At 42.6% G+C, this 16851-nt stretch overlaps 2 protein-coding genes across 5 annotated transcripts in view; one reads left to right on the top strand and one right to left on the bottom strand.

Annotated features, from left to right (window-relative positions):
- The window catches only part of SPATS2 (spermatogenesis associated serine rich 2), a 159771-nt gene that overhangs the window by 61152 nt on the left and 81768 nt on the right, over positions 1 to 16851 (top strand). Inside the window, exon 1 of one of the 4 annotated variants that reach the window (XM_070454480.1) lies at positions 15890 to 16697. The exons of the other annotated variants lie outside the window; for them this stretch is intronic. The gene's annotated coding sequence lies outside the window, so the exon portion shown is untranslated. Of the gene's footprint in view, positions 1 to 15889; positions 16698 to 16851 lie in introns of those variants that run through there. 4 annotated transcript variants of the gene reach the window in all.
- Positions 13611 to 15986, bottom strand: LOC139030941 (uncharacterized). The gene is made up of 2 exons (XM_070454886.1): positions 15893 to 15986; positions 13611 to 14921 (listed from the first exon to the last, which is right to left on the bottom strand). Exon 2 carries the CDS (start codon positions 14910 to 14912, stop codon positions 13611 to 13613), a length of 1302 nt encoding a protein of 433 aa, XP_070310987.1. The 5' UTR covers positions 14913 to 14921; positions 15893 to 15986.

Raw genomic sequence — 16851 nt, 5'->3', positions numbered from 1 at the left:
GTTCTGGTATTCCCATCTCTTTAAGAGCTTCCCACAGTTTATTATGATCCACACAGTCAAAGGCTTTGGCCTAGTCATTGAAACAGGCAGATGTTTTTCTGGAATTCCCTGGCTTTCTCTATGATCCAGTGAATGTTGGCAATTTGATCTCTGGTGCCTCTTCCTTTTCTAAATGCACCTTGGACACCTGAAAGTTCTTGGTTTGCATAATGCTGAAGCCTCGCTTGCGAGGTTTTAAGCATGACTTCACTAGCACGGGAGATGAGTGCAGTTGTCCAATGGTTAGCACATTCTATAGTACTGTCCTCCTTGGCACATAGTAAGTTATCTTAAGTACTTATTAATTGATCAGTTTTTTAAGTTAGGTATTTAGAAATCACTTTTTCTGTGTGCATGGGATTTCCCTTTATAGAGTAGAATCACTGAATAAAACTCTTAATTGCTGTATTTTGTTTTTGCCTCACAGCTGCCTCCATTTCTTTGTGCTGCTTGTGCATCTGTGCTTTGGGGAGATGGAAGGAATGGAGTTTATATGTGTGTGGAGGGGATGAGGATTAAATGATCAGTATTGTTTAAAACCATTATTGAAGAATTTATACAGCTGAGAATGATTTGGCTTGATTGGGCTTGGCTTATAGCCACCTGCGTGAGGAGGAGGAGGCTACAGACAACTCTAACCACCCAGCTAGCGGTGAAATAGGAAGAGACAAACGTGTGTGTGTTGCCCCTCTGCTCCTTTGAGTCCCCTCTACTCCCACACTACAGCTGCCGCTGATGACTAATGTTCAACAGTTTGGAGGATTCTTGTGCCTTTTAATAGTAGTAAGAAGAGTTGTGATAGCACGTGGTTTCTGATTTTCCACTTAGAATGTATTTTAAATTTCCAGAAATACTATTTTGTTCCAATTCTGTGTTGTTCCAATTCAGTGTTTACATTTAAAAAGAGGAATTTATTGGTTTTTCTAAATGAAAGTTCCATTTTCCAGAATAAAATTTGTGGTGATCAGCTTTATAATTATGGCAGTTTGGGGGTTAGAATGATACATGGATTGGAAAGTTAGTGCCAATGAATAAGGACATTTGTTGAGAAAACAGAATTATGGAAATGTCAGCTTTTGACCTAAGGACATCATCTCCTTTGTTGCTAGTTATTTTTTAGAGTATATCAATGCATTACTTTGGGTCCGTCTGCTTTTTCATGTTCCTTTATAAGGCTAATGAGAATACTTATTGGCAAACTGATGATATATTGTGGAATAAGAACTCTTGATTGGTTTCTCATAACCAAAACTCTTTAAGTCAGGAAAAATGTTCTTATAAAAAAAGTATTACAATTGTTTTGAAGAGATAAGATGCTTATATGTTCCAGTGCAAGAAATATATAAAAGGTTGATTGAAACATATAAAAAGGGTGATTGAAAAGTCTTTCTTAACCTAGTTTCCTATTTTTTCAATTTCCATTCTTCAACAGATCATCTCTGTTGGCTAGTTTCTTGTTTATCCTTTCAGATACACAATATTTATGTATATATGATAGTATACATTATTCTTCTCCCCATCATATTTACTTAACAATATATCAATACATAAACGGATGTTCTCTTTCCTCAAAAATATTTGCATAGTATCTCATTGTGGGAATAAACCATAATTTATCAAACTAGTGTCCCACTGATGGACATTAAGCAAATCTATCAGTGCCATTTTTCCACCAGCATTGCTCAGTTTGTGCATCTCTGTCACATTTTGGTAGTTCTCCCAATATTTCAAATGTTTTTATTATTGCTATATTTGTTATGTTGATCTGTGATCAGCGATTTTTGCTGTTACTACTGTAATTATTTTAGAGTGCCACAAACCATGCCCAAGTGAGAGGAAAATTTAATTGATTCTGACTGACCCACCAACTGACCGTTCCCCTACCTCTCGCCCTCTCCTCAGGCTTCCCTATTCCCTGAGACACAAGTGTTGAAATTATAGGCAGACTTTGCTTTATTGTGTTTCACTTTATTGTATTTCACAGATATTGCTTTTATTTTTAAGCATATTGAAGGTTTGTGGCAACCCTGCATTGTCAGATGATGGTTAGCTTTCTTTTAGCAATAATGTATTTTTAAACTAAAGTACATACATTTTTTTTAGATATAATGCTATTGTGCACTAAATAGACTACAGTATAGTGTAAACATAACTATATGCACTGGGAAACCAAAACATTTCTATGACTTACTTTATTGTGATGTTCACTTTGTTGCAGTGATCTGGAACTGAACCTGCAATCTCTCCAAGTTGAGGCTGTACCTATAAAATCACAATATTCCATTTCCATCTCCCTCTAGTCTCTGGCTGACCACCATTCTCCTTTCTGTTTGTGTGAATTTCAGTACTTTAGATACCCTATGTAAGTAGAATCTTACAATATTTTTCTTTTTTATGACTGATACTTCATTTGGCATAATATCCTTAGGGTTCATTTATTTTGTGGCATGTATTAAGATTTCCTTCTTTTTAAAAGCCAAATAATATTCCATTGTATATGTATGCCACATCTTGTTTACCCAGTCATCTGTTGATAGACATTTGGGTTGTTTCCATCTCTTGTCTGTTATAAATAATGCTACAGTGAACATGGATGTGCAAATATTTCTTCGATATCCTGCTTTAATTTCTTTTGGATATATATCCAGAGGTGGAATTGCTAGATCATATAGTAGTTCTATTTTTAAATTTTGAGAAACCTTCATATTATTTTCCACAATGGCTACACCATTTTATATTCCAACCAACAGTGCACAAGTGTTCCAATTTTTCCACATCTTCAACAACACTTATTTTCTGGTTTTGTGTCCGTGTGTGTTTTGTTTTGTTGCTGTGGTTGTTTTTGTTCGCAGCGATCCTAATCGATATGAGGTGATATCTCACTATGATTTTGATTTGTGTTTCTCTAGCTATGAGTGATGTCAAGCATCTTTTCATGTCTTTGTTGACTGTTTGCTTATCTTCTTTGGAGAAATGTCTATTCAAGTTGTTTGTTCATTTTTAGGTTGGTTCATTTATTTTTCTGTTGTTAAGTTGTAGGGGTTCTTTATATATTTTGATTATTAACCCCTTATCAGATATATGATTTGCTAATATTTTCACTCCGTTGATTATTTTTGATGTACAGAAGTTTTTAATTTTCATATGGTCCTTTGTCAATTTTTGCTTTTTTTGGCTGCTTTTGGTGTCATATTCAAGAAATCACTGCAAACTTCTGTGTTATGAAGCTTTTCCTCTGTGTTTTCTTCCAGGAGTTTTAGATCTTATGTTTAGGTCTTTAATCCATTTTGAGTTGGTTTTTGTATGTGGTGTAAGTTAAGAGCCCTGTCCTTCACCATCTCCCAGAGTTTGAGGAAACTCATGTCTATTGAGTTGGTGAGGCCATTTAACCATCTCATCCTCTGTCATCCCCTTCTCCTCCAGCTTTCAATCTTTCCCAGCATCAGGGTCTTTCCCAATGAGTCAGCTCTGCATCAGGTGGCCAAAGTATTGGAACTTGAGCGTCAGTCCTTCCAATGAATATTCAGGATTGATTTCTTTTAGGATGGACTGGTTTGATCTCCTTGCAGTCCAAGGAACTCTAAAGAATCTTCTGCAACTCCACAATTCAAAAGCATCAATTCTTTGGTGCTCAGCCTTCTTTATAGTCCAACTCTCACATCCCTACATGACTACTGGGAAAACCATAGCTTTGACTAGACGGGCCTTTGTCGGTAAAGTAATGTCTCTGCTTTTTAATATGCTGTCTAGGTTAGTCATAGCTTTTCTTCCAGGGAGCAAGCATCTTTTAATTTCATGGCTGCAGTCACCATCCACAGGGATTTTGGAGTTGACGAAAATAAAGTCTCTCACTGTTTCCATTGTTGCCCCATCTATTTGCTATGAAGTGATGGGACCAGGTGCTTTGATCTTATTTTTTTGAAAATTGAGTTTTCAACTTATTCACTCTCCTCTTTCACTTTCATCAAGAAGCTCTTTAGTTCTTCTTCACTTTCTGCCATAGGGTGGTGTCATCTGCATATCTGAGGTTATTGCTATTTTTTCCAGCAGTCTTGATTCCAGCTTGTGCTTCATCCAGCTCTCTATTTCACATGATATACTCTGCGTAGAAGTTAAATAAGCACAGTGACAATATACAGCCTTGGTGTACTCTTTCCCAATTTTGAACCATTCTGTTGTTCCATGTCTGGTTCTAACTGTTGTTTTTGACCTGCATACAGATTTCTCAGGAGGCAGGTAACATGGTCTGGTATTCCTATCTCTTGAAGAATTTTCCATAGTTTGATGTTATCCACACAACTGAAAGCTTTAACATAGTCAGTGAAGCAGTAGTAGATGTTTTTCTGGAATTCTATTGCTTTATCTATGAACCAGTGGATGTTGGCAATTTGCTCTGGTTCTTCTGCCTTCATAATCATATTTAGTATAATTTTTATATAGCTAGGTTTATCTCTGCCATTTTGGTACTTGTTTTTTGTATTATATCTTTTGGTTCAATTGTTCCTCCTTTATTACCTTATTTTGTGTTTAGTTCAGTTCAGTTGCTTAGTTGTATCTGACTCTTTACGACCCCATGGACTGCAGCATGCCAGACCTCCCTGTGCATCACCAACTCCTGGAGTTTACTCAGACTCATGTCCATTGAGTCGGTGGTGCTATCCAACCATCTCATCCTCTGTTGACCCCTTCTCCCCCTGCCTTCAATCTTTCCCAGCATCAGGGTCTTTCCCAATGAGTTGGCTCTGCATCAGGTGGCCAAAGTATTGGGAGTTTCAGCTTCAGCATCAGTCCTTCCAATGAATGTTCAGAACTGATTTCCTTTAGGATAGACTGGTTGGATCTCCTTGCTGTCCAAGGGACTCTCAGGAGTCTTCTCCAACACCACAGTTCAAAACCATCAGTTCTTTGGTGCTCAGCTTTCTTTATAGTCCAACTCTCACATCCATACATGACTACTGGAAAAACCATAGCTTTGACTAGATGGACCTTTGTTGGCAAAGTAATGTCTCTGCTTTTTAACATGCTGTCTAGGTTGGTCATAACTTTTCTTCCAAGGAGCAAGCATCTTTTAATTTCATGGCTGCAGTCACTATCTGCAGTGATTTTGGAGCCCTCCAAAATAAAGTTCTGTCACTGTTTCCACTCTTTCCCCATCAATTTGCCATGAAGTGATGGGACCAGATGTCATGATCTTAGTTTTCTGAATGTTGAGTTTAAAGCCAACTTTTTCACTCTCCTCTTTCACTTTCATCAAGAGGCTCTTATAGTTCTTCTTTGCTTTCTGCCATAAGGGTGGTGTCATCTGTATATCTGAGGTTATTGATATTTCTCCCAGCAGTCTTGATTTTAGCTTGTGCTTCATCCAGCCCAGCATTTCTCATGATGTATTCTTCATAGAAGTTAAATAAGCAGGGTGACAATATACAGCCTTGATGTACTCCTTTCCCAATTGGGAACCAGTCTGTTATTCCATGTCCAGTTCTAACTGTTGCTTCTTGGCCTGCATACAGATTTCTCAGGAGGCAGGTCAGGTGGTCTGGTATTCCCATCTCTGTAAGAATTTCCTAGTTTGTTTTGATCCACACAGTCAAAGGCTTTGGCATAATCAATAAAGCAGTAGATGTTTTTCTGGAACTCTCTTGCTTTTTCGATGATCCAACAGATGTTGGTAGTTTGATCTCTGGTTCCTCTGCCTTTTCTAAATCCACCTTGAACATCTGGAAGTTCATGGTTCACGTATTGTTGAAGCCTGGCTTGGTGAATTTTGAGCATTACTTTGCTAGTGTGTGAGATGAGTACAATTGTGCGGTAGTTTGAACATTCTTTGACATTGTCTTTTTTTGGGCTTGGAATGAAAACTGACCTTTTCCAGTCCTGTGGCCACTCTGAGTTTTCCAAGTTTTCTGGCATATTGAGTGCAGCACTTTCACAGCATCATCTTTTTTTTTTTTTTCATTTATTTTTATTAGTTGGAGGCTAATTACTTTACATCATTGCAGTGGTTTTTGTCATACATTGAAATGAATTAGCCATGGATTTACATGTATTCCCCATCCCGGTCCCCCCTCCCAGCATCATCTTTTTAAAAAAATTAATTTGTTTATTTTAATTGGAGGCTAATTGCTTTATAATATTGTAGTGGTTTTTGCCACACATTGACATGAATCAGCCACAGGTGTACCTGTGTTCCCTATCCTGAACCCCCCTCTCAGCTCCCTCCCCATCCCAGCCCTCAGGGTCGTCCCTTGGCACCGGCCCTGAGTGCCCTGTCTCCAGCATCGAACCTGGACTGGCAAACTGTTTCACATATGGTAATATACATGTTTCAGTGCTATTCTCTCAAATCATCCCACCCTTGCCTACTCCCACAGAGTCCAAAAGGCTGTTCTTTACATCTGTGTCTCTTTTGCTGTCTCACAAATAGGGTCATCATTACGATCTTTCTAAATTTCATATATATGCGTTAATATACTGTATTGGTTGTTTTCTTTCTGACTTACTTCACTGTGTATAATAGGCTCCAGTTTCATCCACCTCATTAGAACTGATTCAAATGCATTCTTTTTAATCATAGTATCATCTTTTAGGATTTTAAAAAGCTCATAGATTTTTTTTTTAAGTGTATGATTTTAATTATTTTGTTTTGCTGTCTTTGAGTTATTTTCTTTTACTTTTTTAAATTTTAAATCAGCTTCCCTTTTATATCTCCAAACTTTTGAAACACCATTCTGGATATTATAACCCTTATCGGTTTGTATTTCTTCTCCATAAAATAAGAAGAATAGTTACCCCTATCACAATAACTGGAGAAAACCTCAGTAGAAACTCAACACTGTTTTTCAGTAAGAAATACCTAATGTTGTATATTTTGTTTAGTGAAGACTGAGTTGGTCGTATACTAAGCAAGGTGGAAATAGCTAATGTGGTCAGTTTAAAAGAAGCAAATAATTTAAAATACAAAGGCTTCCAGGTGGTGAGTTATTTTCTTAGTGCTTGCTCTAGACATTCCAAAGTGCATTTTAATTTATCACAGTCTACTTTAGATTAATGCTAGTTTAATTCTGTAAGATAGCATTTCTTACTCCCTCGTTTGTACAGTAATTGTCATATATATTATATTTGTTATAAACATAACAATAGTGTTGTTATTGCTGTTTTATACAATCTTTTAAATAATTTTAGAGAATATATACATAATACATATATATATATATATATATATATATAGCATGTGGAATCTTAGTTTCCCAAACAGGGGTCAAATTCACATCCCCTACATTGGAAGTGCAGGGTCCTAACTACTGGACCACCAGGGAAGTCCCAAGAGAATAAAATTTTTGGAATGCATTCTTTTATGTTTACTCATATATTTCCTTTTCCCAGTACTTTTCATTTCTTTGTGTAGATTCAAGTTACCATCTGGTGTCAATGGATTCTTTTAATTTATTGGGGATGTCTCTATTTCATGTTCATTTTATAAAATAATTTTATTTTTATGTTTGGCTGTGCTGGGTTTTCATTGCTACACAGACTTTCCTCTGGTTAGGCAAGCAGGGCTACTCTCTAGTTGTGGTGCACAGGCTTCTCATTGTGTGACTTGTCTTGTTGTGGAGCATGAGCTCTAGGATATGCAGCCTGCTGTAGCTGCAGCCTGCGCTCAGGAGTTGCGGTTCCCGGGCTCTAGAGCATAGGCTCAATAGTTGTGACACATGGGTTTAGTTACTCTGTGGCATGTAGAATCTTCCCGGATCAGGGATTGAACCCATGTCTCCTGCATTGGCAGGCGGATTCTTTACTACTAAGCCACCAGGGAACCCCCACCTTTGTTTTTGAAAGACAATTTAGCTATCTGGATACAATATTCTTTTTTTTTTAATTTATTTTTAATTGGAGGATGATTACTTTCCAGTATTGTGTTGGCTTCTGCAATATATGAACATGAATCAGCCATAGGTATAAGTATATCCCCTCCCTCCTGAGCCTCCCTCCCACCTTCCTCCCCATCTTGCCCTTCTAGATTATCACAGGGCACTGATTTGAGCTCCCTGCGTCATACAGTAAATTTCACTAGCTATCTAAATTACATATGGCAGTGTATATCTTTCAGTGCTGTTCTCACCATTTGTCCCACCCTGCCCTTCCCCCTCTGTGTCAACAAGTCTTTTCTCCATGTTTGTCTCCACTGCTGCCCTGCAAATAGGTTCATCAGTACCATCCTTCTAGATTCCATATATATGCAGTAGAATACAATATTTATCTTTCTCTTTGTGACTCACTTCACTGTGTATAATAGGTTCTAGGTTCATCCACCTTATTAGAACGGAGTCATATTTGTTCCTTTTTATGGCTGAGTAATATTCCATTGTATATGTGTACCACAACTTCTTTATCCATTCATCTGTCAGTGGACATCTAGGTTGCTTTCATGTCCTAACTATTGTAAATAGTGCTGTAATGCACAGTGGGGTGCATGTGTCTTTGTCAGTTATGGTTTCCTCACAGTATATGTCCAGTAGTGGGATTGTTGGGTCATATGGTAGTTTTATTCCTAGTTTTTTAAGGGATCTCCACACTGTCCTCCATAGTGGCTGTTATCAATTTGTATTCCCACCAACAATGCAAGAGGGTTCCCTTTTCTCCTTACCCTCTCCAGCATTTATTGTTTGTGGATTTTTTGATGATGGCCATTCTGACCAGTGTCAGGTGATACCTCATTGTAGTTTTGATTTTCATTTCTTTAATAATAAGCAGTGTTGAGCATCTTTTCATGTGTTCATTAGTCATCTCTGGATACAGAATTCTTACTTGACAGTACTTTATTTCAGCATTTTGAATACGTTATTTCATTGCCTTCTGGTCTCCCTTGTTTCTGATGAGAAGTTAGCCACTAGTTGTATCTTTGTGTCCCTGTAATATTATACTCCCAAGATTTTCTGTTTTGGGCTTTCATCAATTTTGCTATATGTCTAGGTATAGTTTTCTGTGTTTCTGTTGTCATGGTTCATTTAGCTTCTTAAAGTGTAGGTTAGTTGTAAAAGTCAGTTTGTATAGTTTTTGGTCACTGTTTCTATAACCTTTCCACTTCTGGAACTCCTAATTCATGTATGTTGGTACATTTGACATTGTGCCACAGGTCTTTAAGGCTATGTTTGTCTTTATTCTTTTCTCTCTTCAGATTAGATAATTTCTGTTACTCTTTCCTCAGGTTTATTTTTTATTCTGCTTCAGTGTTCAACTCTGGGGTTTTGTTTGGTCTTTTTTATAATTATTTTTTGTTGTTGAGATTTTCTATTTGTTTAAGGCATTGTTCTTATAATTTTCCTTAGTCTTTTAAAGCACTTTGAAGTCTGTGTTTGCTAAGCTGGCATTGGGCCTACTCAGGGGTGTTTTCGATCACATGGGGTCTTTTTTCCCTTCTCAGTTTGGGTCACACTTTCTTGCATTTTTACATCTTACAAATTTTTGATGAAACTGTGGACATTTTACATAATATATTGTAGCAGTGTTGGATTCTGATTTTTTTCCCTTTTGAGGGTTGTTGTTATTATTGTTTTTAATTATTGTAATTAATTATTATTGTTTTTAAAGTAACTCTCCTGAGCTAAATCTGGAATTTTTCTCTGTGGTGTGTGCTGATATCTGCTCAGTTTTTTGTTATTTTAATTTCTGTTTTAATTTTTATGTTTGGCTTCCTGGAGTGACACCTGCATCTGCATTGCTTAGTGGTCAGTTAATGATTGGTCAAAGATTGTGCTAGATATTGTGCTAGGTGTTGTGCTAAATACCTGGTAAGACTTCTACTCTCTACTGATCTTTATCTGTTTGAGGAAGCTCCTTTAAAGTTCAGACCATTTCAAAGTCTGCCCTAATTTTTACCTTCCACCGGGCCCTTTTGTGTCTTTTTTGCCTGTGTAAAAGGCAGGCTCCTGGTGGACCCTCTTCAGTGTGAATGTGTAGACATTTATCAAGGTCCCTTATAGTTTCTTCTCCAGATTTCCTTTTTTAATTTCTGACTAGTTTGCTGGTCCATTGTTTGCGCTAACTATGACAACAACCGCAGGCTATTGGAACCTTTGGTCTTGCTTTTCTGTTTGTCCCCAAGAATGCAAACTCTTATTGACAATGCAGATAGGATAGGCATGGGCTTTTTCTGTGCTTTGCTTTAAGTAAAGTCAGCCTTCTTTGTCGGTAAAACTGCTGGTTTTTACCACTTTGGTAGACCCACCTTCCCCACTGACCTCTGGGGATGGGAGTAGCTTTAGACAGTAATGCCACAGACTCCCTCTGTGCTCACCCCAAGGTTCAGCAGTTTCTTAATGAATAACTGCAGAGAAAGTAACATGTGAGAAAAAGCTTAAAGGAAGTGAGGAAGTATTCCATGTAGCTATCCAGGGGAAGAACATTGCTGGCAGAGGCAACACCTTAAGGGCCTTAAGGTGAGAACATATCTAAGTTATAAAATGGACAATAAAGAGGCCAGTGTGGCTGGTATAGAATACTGTTATGCCCGATGTCCGAATCCCCGAGCGGGAAGAGAGAAAGCTACCAAGAGACAATGCAAAACGCAAGAAGGGAGTTTATTGCTAGCTCGAGCTAGGGCCCCCGCTGTGTCCAACGCAGTGGCGCACAGGCTGAGAGCCCCGAGCCCGGTTTTCTACCCATATTTATAGAACATCCAATTTCAAACATAAGCAGGGGTCATTTAGCGAAGCGGATTGGTTACATGTTCGCGGGGGTCTTTTCATTGGTCAGACATTCGCGCGCGCGGGATCTTTCCGTAACAAGTTCTGATTGGCTGTATCTGGGTGGCCTGATAGTCTCTGACTGGTTGTGTCTTGGTGACCTGATAGTCGCCTTAGTTGCCAGGGTGAGGGCCTGGTCTTCCTGCTTCTGCCTCCTATCATGGCGTTATGTTTACTCTTTCTACATTCCGTTTGTTCTCCCTACATTCCCCCCTGTCTTTTGATTATGGGGAGGAATCTTCCTCTTCTTTATTTCGACCTATCGGCCGGTATTGTTGCCTTAGCACCATAATCTGGATAGTATTTAGCTGTGTCCTGATAAAGGTGATCAGTCTATTTAAAATACAAGGCCCAATTGTAAGTATTAGTATTAACAGTAAAAGTGGGCCCAGGAGGGTTGAGACCAGAGTGGTTAGCCAGGGTGACCAGGATCCAAACCATTCCCACCATCCCCGTTGGGCTTCCCGTTCCCTTTTGCGTTGCGCTAGTCCCTCTCTCACTTTCGCCATTGAATCCCTCACCACACCTGTATGGTCCGCATAGAAACAGCATTCTTCTCCAAGAGCTGCGCAGACCCCACCTTGCTGAAGAAAAACTAAGTCTAATCCCCTCCTATTTTGCAATACTACTTCAGACAAGGAGGTTAGAGACTTTTCTAGGTGGCTGATTGATTCTTCTATGCGAGTCAGGTCCTCGTCTATGGCTGCTCGGAGAGAGGACAGCTCCTTGGTTTGTAGAGACAGTGAAGCTATTCCTGTTCCTGCTCCTGTCAACCCGAGGCTGAATAAAGCAGCCATGGTGATTGCACTAAGTGGCTCTCTCTTTTTTCTACGTACTCCTCGGGTCCCAATGTGAGTACATAACCTCTTCAGAATGGTATAAAATCTTTGGCATTATAGCAACCAGGACACAAAATTCTTGACTCTGGTTAAAAACCTTCACATTCAAACATGGGGTCAACCCCGTGTGTGAACAAATCCACCATCCCCCGACCCCTGGCACAATCCAGTCCTTTCCTTGAAGGCTTAGATTACCTTCAGGTCTGAGCACACAGGGAAGTCTTGTCCCGTGGTACTGTGCCTAGGCAAAGTCCTTGTCCCCATACCTCCTTCATCGTGAGACCAACCTTACGTTCCTCCCATCGACATTGGGGTGGGTTCTGGCCTGAAGATAAGTCATAGGAGACGTTGAGGCCTATGGCCTCATAGTAAGGGGGGCGAGGATTATAGCACAGCCAGCAGGATTGGGTTGCATTAGGGTCAGTATTATTTAAAGTTGCAAAGGCTGCATTTACTAAAGCCCATAGAGGATCTGGGGGGAGCGGACTAACAGTTGTGGGTGTTCCCTGCGAACCAGGTTTAGAGGGGCCAGGCTCTGAGGTCCTTCTGGCCTCTGGGCTGGGCCTGCGCGAGGACGGAGGTTTTGGAGCTATCACCTGGTTTGGTCCCAGAGCTACTTTGGGGGCCAAATAGAGTGGTCCTAGTTTTAATTTAAGCTCAAACCGGACTCCAGTGTCATATCCGTTCTTGTAAAGACGGAGGCCCCAGACACGGCCAAAATCCCATCTGGTAAATCTTTTTCCTTCATCTGTGAACTCAATCTGTAATGGGAAACACTGTCCTGGTTTGGGCATTGTCTGCCAGTTACGGTGGTTGGGATCTGACTTTACGCTAATAAGGTCCCTATTAGAATCCCCTCGGAGCCAGTCTACGGTCCCGGTGGTTTCACATCCCCAGGCGGCGCAATAAAAAGAGTCAACTCCCCCACATTTATTAATTTGGCTCCGATCTCTACCATCCCCTGGGCAAACGTACACAGGTACCTTATTCCATCCATGAGTGAACAAGCCAAAAGTGCCATGGGCAAAGAAGTCACTTAGCTGGTGGGGACCAAAGCCATTGCTGTCAGCTACCAGGACGCATAAGTCGAAAGTCAAAATAGGGCCACCATGTTCCCCGAGGGGCCACATTCGAGCTTGAGTTGATCAGTTTTCCGGTCTCTGGATTGTAGACCACCCAAGTCATATTGACAGGATGATGGGGATCGTCCATGTGGCCATGAGAAGTCATCCCTGGATTGACGATGGCTGCCATCAGCAAGAGGACTAGGAGGCTCCCCGGCGGGTGAGCTTCAGTTTCAAAGGATCCGACGGATGAGCATTCGCCTTCCATTCTGTCTGTGCCTTATTTCGTTCCTCTGGCGTGGCCTGCCGCACGTGGTTGCAGTGAACCCAGGGTCCAATCCCGTCAACCTTAACAGCGGTAGGGGTGGTTAGGAGAACAACATAAGGACCTTTCCATCTAGGTTCTAATACTCTAGATTGGTGTCGTTTTACCCAAACCCAATCACCCGGGCTAATATTATGTGTGGGGAGTGCCTTCTCATTTTGGTCCTCGTATACCTCCCGGATCAACTTCCAAACACGGTTATGCACCTTGCTTAATGCCATTATTGTTTGCCGGAATTGTCCCAGAGCAGGGGGTGGCAGGCACTTTCCTTCAAAAATAGGATACACAGGAGGGGGTCTTCCATACAAAATTTCAAAGGGGGTAAGGTTCAGCTTATATGGGGTGTTACGCGCCCGGAAGAGTGCGAAGGGAAGGAGGGTCACCCAGTCCCCGCCAGTCTCTATTGCCAATTTTGTCAGTGTTTCTTTTAGGGTCCGATTCATTCTCTCAACTTGTCCTGAGCTCTGGGGATTATATTCGCAATGTAACTTCCATTTCGTCCCCAGAGCTCGGGCCAGCCCTTGTACAATCTGGCTCACAAAGGCAGGTCCGTTATCAGAGCCCATAGTCACTGGCAGCCCGTACCTAGGCACTATTTCCTCTAAGATCTTTTTAGCAACCGATTTTCGGGGGGGACTTTCTCCCTCTGGGCCATTCCTTTCCTTGAGTCTCTCTTAGAGCACTCGTTTTTCCAGTGCCCCAGTTCCTTGCAGTATGCACATTGATCTTTCTTTAAGGTCTGTCTTTCTAGCTTCTCTTTCTTTCCCGCTTGTCGGCCCCGAAGCTCCCTCGCTCCTGATCCAGTTCTCATCCCCGTAAAAAGAATCTTGGCTAGCTCCTTCTGGTTCTTCTGGTTCTCCCTCGTCCTATATTCCCTATCTTCTTTCCTGATCCTTTCTGCTAGTTCTCTCTCCTCCCGTCTAATCCGTTCTTCCCTTTCCTCTGCAGTCTCTCTGTTATTGAACACTTTCTCAGCTGCTTTCAATAAGTCCTGTATTGTCTGCTCTCCTAGCCCCTCTATTTTCTGCAATTTCTTTCTGATGTCTGGAGCTGCCTGGTTTACAAATGCTAGTATCACGGCGGCGCGCGATTCGTCAGCCTGGGGGTTTATGGGTGTGTATTGTCTAAAAGCTTCCATTAGCCTCTCTAAGAAGGCTGCCGGACTTTCAGTGGGCTCTTGCCTCACCAGATTTACCTTTGCCAAATTGGTTGGCTTCCTTGCTGCAGCCCTCAGGCCAGCCATCAGAGTCTGGCGGTACACTCGGAGACGCTCCCTACCTTCCGCCTGCTCAAAATCCCAGTTAGGTCGCAGCAAGGGAAACCCCTCGTCCACGAGATGAGGCTGAGTAGTAGGTCTCCCGTCGACACCGGGGACTCGTTTTCGTGCCTCTGCCAGGATTCGCTCCCGTTCCTCCGTGGTGAAGAGTACCTGTAACAACTGTTGGCAATCGTCCCAGGTGGGGTTATGAGTAAACAGAATAGAGTCTAAGAGGTCAATGAGGCCTTGGGGCTTCTCCGAGAAGGGGGGGTTTTGTGTTTTCCAATTGTATAGGTCACTCGTGGAGAAGGGCCAGTACTGATAGGTCCGTTCTCCGCCCGGGTTAGCTGGTCCCACCCGGACGGGGAGTGCCTGAACGGTGGATGACGGTAACTCTGGGTCCCCAGGGTCTTGCATACTCCTATCTCCCCTAGTCCTTCCCCGGGTCCCCAGTGCTGGTCCTCCCTCGTGGTCGCCCCTTGCCGCCCTTCCTGATCCTTCCCCTCCACCCGGGGGTTCTAAGGGGGGTACATAAGGGGGGGGTCTTGCTTCTGTTTCCAAGTCTATTAGGTTTGGGCAAGAGGCATCCTGAAAGACCGGTTTTGAGCTCTCTTTCTTCTTAGTTTCTTCCGAAGTGAGTTCCATCACCAGGACCTGTGGATTAGAAGTTCTGTGGACGAAAGGTTTTAACCAGTTAGGTGGGTTTTCTACCAGATCTTGCCAGACCACGATATAAGGGACCTGGTCTGGATGGCCCCAGGGGTCTGGCGCCATTATCTTTTCTTTCACCGCCTGTATTATGGAGGGCTGAAACGTACCCTCCGGGGTCCATCCGACCTGGAGGGTAGGCCATTCTGCAGAACAAAAAGTTGTTAATTTACTTTTCTTGACTGACAGAGACAAGTTATGAGCCCTGGCTCTCACATCCGGAAAATGATCAGTCATGAGAGAGAGTGGAGTAGATTCTCCCTGACCCATAGTTAAGGAACAAGTGGTATGGAAGAAAGGGAGAGAGAGAAGTCAATGAGAACAACCACCAAAAATCCTATCAGGAGTGGTGGCGGCCAAGAGGTTGGGCTTATGGTATGCTTTTGGAACTGTTTATGTGCCTGCGTCGTTGCACGGAAGTTTTCTTGCTGGGGGCGGGCACCCTAGGGGTTTCTGGCCCGTTCCGTGACCCCCTTATCCTTTCACGGGAGTCTTCAAGTGGCAGGCGCCCTAGCGGCTCTTAAGTGCCTGACCCGTGCCCACACCAAGAATTTTAGGCCACGTTCTCAGTTTGAGATATTAAGGGGGAGCTTCACCCGGTCGGGCTCTAGTTACTTAGGCTCACTTTTGTTGGGCCTTCAGAGTCCACCAGAGTGTAGCCCTGGCCAGGACTCATCAATTGCCCTCACAATTGTTCGCCCGTTCACTGAAGCTCCCAAAGAGATTAGGAAATTGAGATCAGATCAGACAAAACGAAATAGCAAATGACACACCAAAAGAAGACAAGAAGCGAGACAATGCCGGCACTCACACAAACACGGAACGGCGCAGACAAACACACGGACAGACAATTGTCGGCCGACAACCAAGTGCTAGGTCTCTGGGGGGTGCGCTCCCCCGTAACAGACTCAACTTACCAAACAGTGTCCACTGGTCAACTGCCGCGGGATCAGGGGACGAAAGACCCCTTTCTCCGCAGAGCCGGTCGCCTTCCAGCGTTTTCGCTGGCCTTGGTCTCACACCGGCAGGAACGTTCCCTGCACCAGCTACCCCCCTGCTCTCCTAGCAGGCCCCGGTTTTACACTGGATTTCCCTGTACCAGTTACCTCCCTGCTCTCCTAGCAGGCCCCGGTTTTACACTGGATTTCCCTGACCTGACTGGGTACCGGTACCGTTCGGATTCTTCCTTCTGTCTCGGGAGGTTTCTCTCCTCGCCAAGGGATCCCGGACGAGCCCCCAAATGTTATGCCCGATGTCCGAATCCCCGAGCGGGAAGAGAGAAAGCTACCAAGAGACAATGCAAAACGCAAGAAGGGAGTTTATTGCTAGCTCGAGCTAGGGCCCCCGCTGTGTCCAACGCAGTGGCGCACAGGCTGAGAGCCCCGAGCCCGGTTTTCTACCCATATTTATAGAACATCCAATTTCAAACATAAGCAGGGGTCATTTAGCGAAGCGGATTGGTTACATGTTCGCGGGGGTCTTTTCATTGGTCAGACATTCGCGCGCGCGGGATCTTTCCGTAACAAGTTCTGATTGGCTGTATCTGGGTGGCCTGATAGTCTCTGACTGGTTGTGTCTTGGTGACCTGATAGTCGCCTTAGTTGCCAGGGTGAGGGCCTGGTCTTCCTGCTTCTGCCTCCTATCATGGCGTTATGTTTACTCTTTCTACATTCCGTTTGTTCTCCCTACAAATACCTGAGAGGAAGGGTAGCGGGATGTGAGGTCAGAGAAAGAAAGGGTGCATGCGGACAGGGTGTTAGAGCAGATAAGACCTTTAGGCCACTCTGAGGGCTCTGGCTTTTACTTTGAATGAAATGAGGAGCTGCTGGAGGGCTTTGAATGGCATAGTTGGGACATAATGTCTTATAATTTTAAA

This window comes from Odocoileus virginianus, chromosome 24, assembly GCF_023699985.2.
Source record: "Odocoileus virginianus isolate 20LAN1187 ecotype Illinois chromosome 24, Ovbor_1.2, whole genome shotgun sequence".
NCBI classification, from domain to species: domain Eukaryota; kingdom Metazoa; phylum Chordata; class Mammalia; order Artiodactyla; family Cervidae; genus Odocoileus; species Odocoileus virginianus.
This window is presented reverse-complemented; position numbering and strand designations above follow the sequence as displayed.